General features: G+C 34.7%; 1 protein-coding gene across 1 annotated transcript; it reads left to right on the forward strand.

Moving 5' to 3' along the window:
* The first annotated feature begins 565 nt into the window (after positions 1 to 565).
* On the forward strand, positions 566 to 866 carry LOC133752512 (NADH dehydrogenase [ubiquinone] 1 alpha subcomplex subunit 5-like). The gene is made up of 2 exons (XM_062183009.1): positions 566 to 626; positions 688 to 866. The coding sequence occupies exons 1-2, from the start codon at positions 566 to 568 to the stop codon at positions 864 to 866; spliced, it is 240 nt and encodes a 79-aa protein (XP_062038993.1).
* Positions 867 to 1,364: the final 498 nt, after the last annotated feature.

Below are 1,364 nucleotides of genomic sequence, written 5' to 3' on the forward strand. Positions count from 1 at the left end.
AATGTTAAGGCAACCTTATCAGAACCATAGCAACCTTTTGTATAGAAACTGACAAGTTTGTACAGAAATACGAAGGATACAGAATAGCCAAAACAGTTTGGAAAAGGAACAACGAATTGGTTTCAAAACACAGACATCTAGACAAGTTAATATTTGTACAGGACAAGCAGAGTTCAGTGGGACCGAGTTGAGAGTCCATTTATAGTCAATTGATTTTGATCAAACATGGCAACGTTAAGTCAACAGAGGATGCATCATCTTTTCAACAAATGGTCTAGGACAACTGGTTATCCACATGTGAAAAGAAGAATTCATATTGTTACTGCATACCACCCCCCCACCCACACACACATACAAAGTAATTTAAAATAGGTTATACAGCGAAATGTCTGGGATACATCCGTAAAATTTCTAGGAAAACATGAGAGAAAATCTTGTGGCATTAGGTTGGGCAGAGTTCTTATATACAATACCCAGCACACTAGATGGAAAATTTAAAATTAATGAATTGATTTTTGTCTACATAAAAGCTTTCCTGTGGTTTTCTCCATTTCTTGGCACAGTCATGGTGGGTTTGCTGAGGAAGACCACTGGCCTTGTGGGATTGGCTGTATGTGACAGTCCACGTGAGAGGATAAGAACATTGTACACAAAGATTCGTGACATTTTTAAATAAATGCCTAAAAGTGCAACATAATAAAAATAAATTAGAAGGTCTACTTCAGGGTGGCCAAATAGAAGAGTTGATTCTTCAGGCTGAAAAGGAATTAAGTTTGGCAAGAAAAATGATGCATTGGAAACCATGGGAGCCATTAGTGGAAGAACCTCCTGCCAACCAGTGGAAATCATCATTATGTGATTTTTGATAGGTTGATGGGAAACTGATGTAATTAAATATTCTATTGCTTCCATGTTATTAACACCTTATAGTCAAGAAAACTGATAAAGGAAGTATTTGGGAGACGTACTAAAATTAGTTATTATGATAATAGAGTCTTGCGAATCTGTGTTTGTTTTACAAAGTATTTACCCAGATTATTTCAACAATGGTATTTCTTTGAACAGAGAGGTTGTGGGGAGATTTGAAAGTCAGTTAATTAGAAAAATTCCCATTAGTCTTCAATACTAAGCCATAATCAAAAGGCTAAGTATCTATAGTAGAATTGTCAAAGCATTATTTACTTTTTCTTACTATCAAGAAAAGTTTGGGAGGAAAGGTACTTAGTTATTATTTTCTAAACAAATTTACAGGTTGCCTTTAGAAGTGAATATGATTAGTTGTGAGAAAACAGAAAAACTAGCTGGTAGTAAAATTTTATATTGTGGATAACGTGCTTAGCAGTAATCTCAAGTTTATAAAGTAA

This window comes from Lepus europaeus, chromosome X (assembly GCF_033115175.1).
Source record: "Lepus europaeus isolate LE1 chromosome X, mLepTim1.pri, whole genome shotgun sequence".
Taxonomy (NCBI): Eukaryota; Metazoa; Chordata; class Mammalia; order Lagomorpha; family Leporidae; genus Lepus; species Lepus europaeus.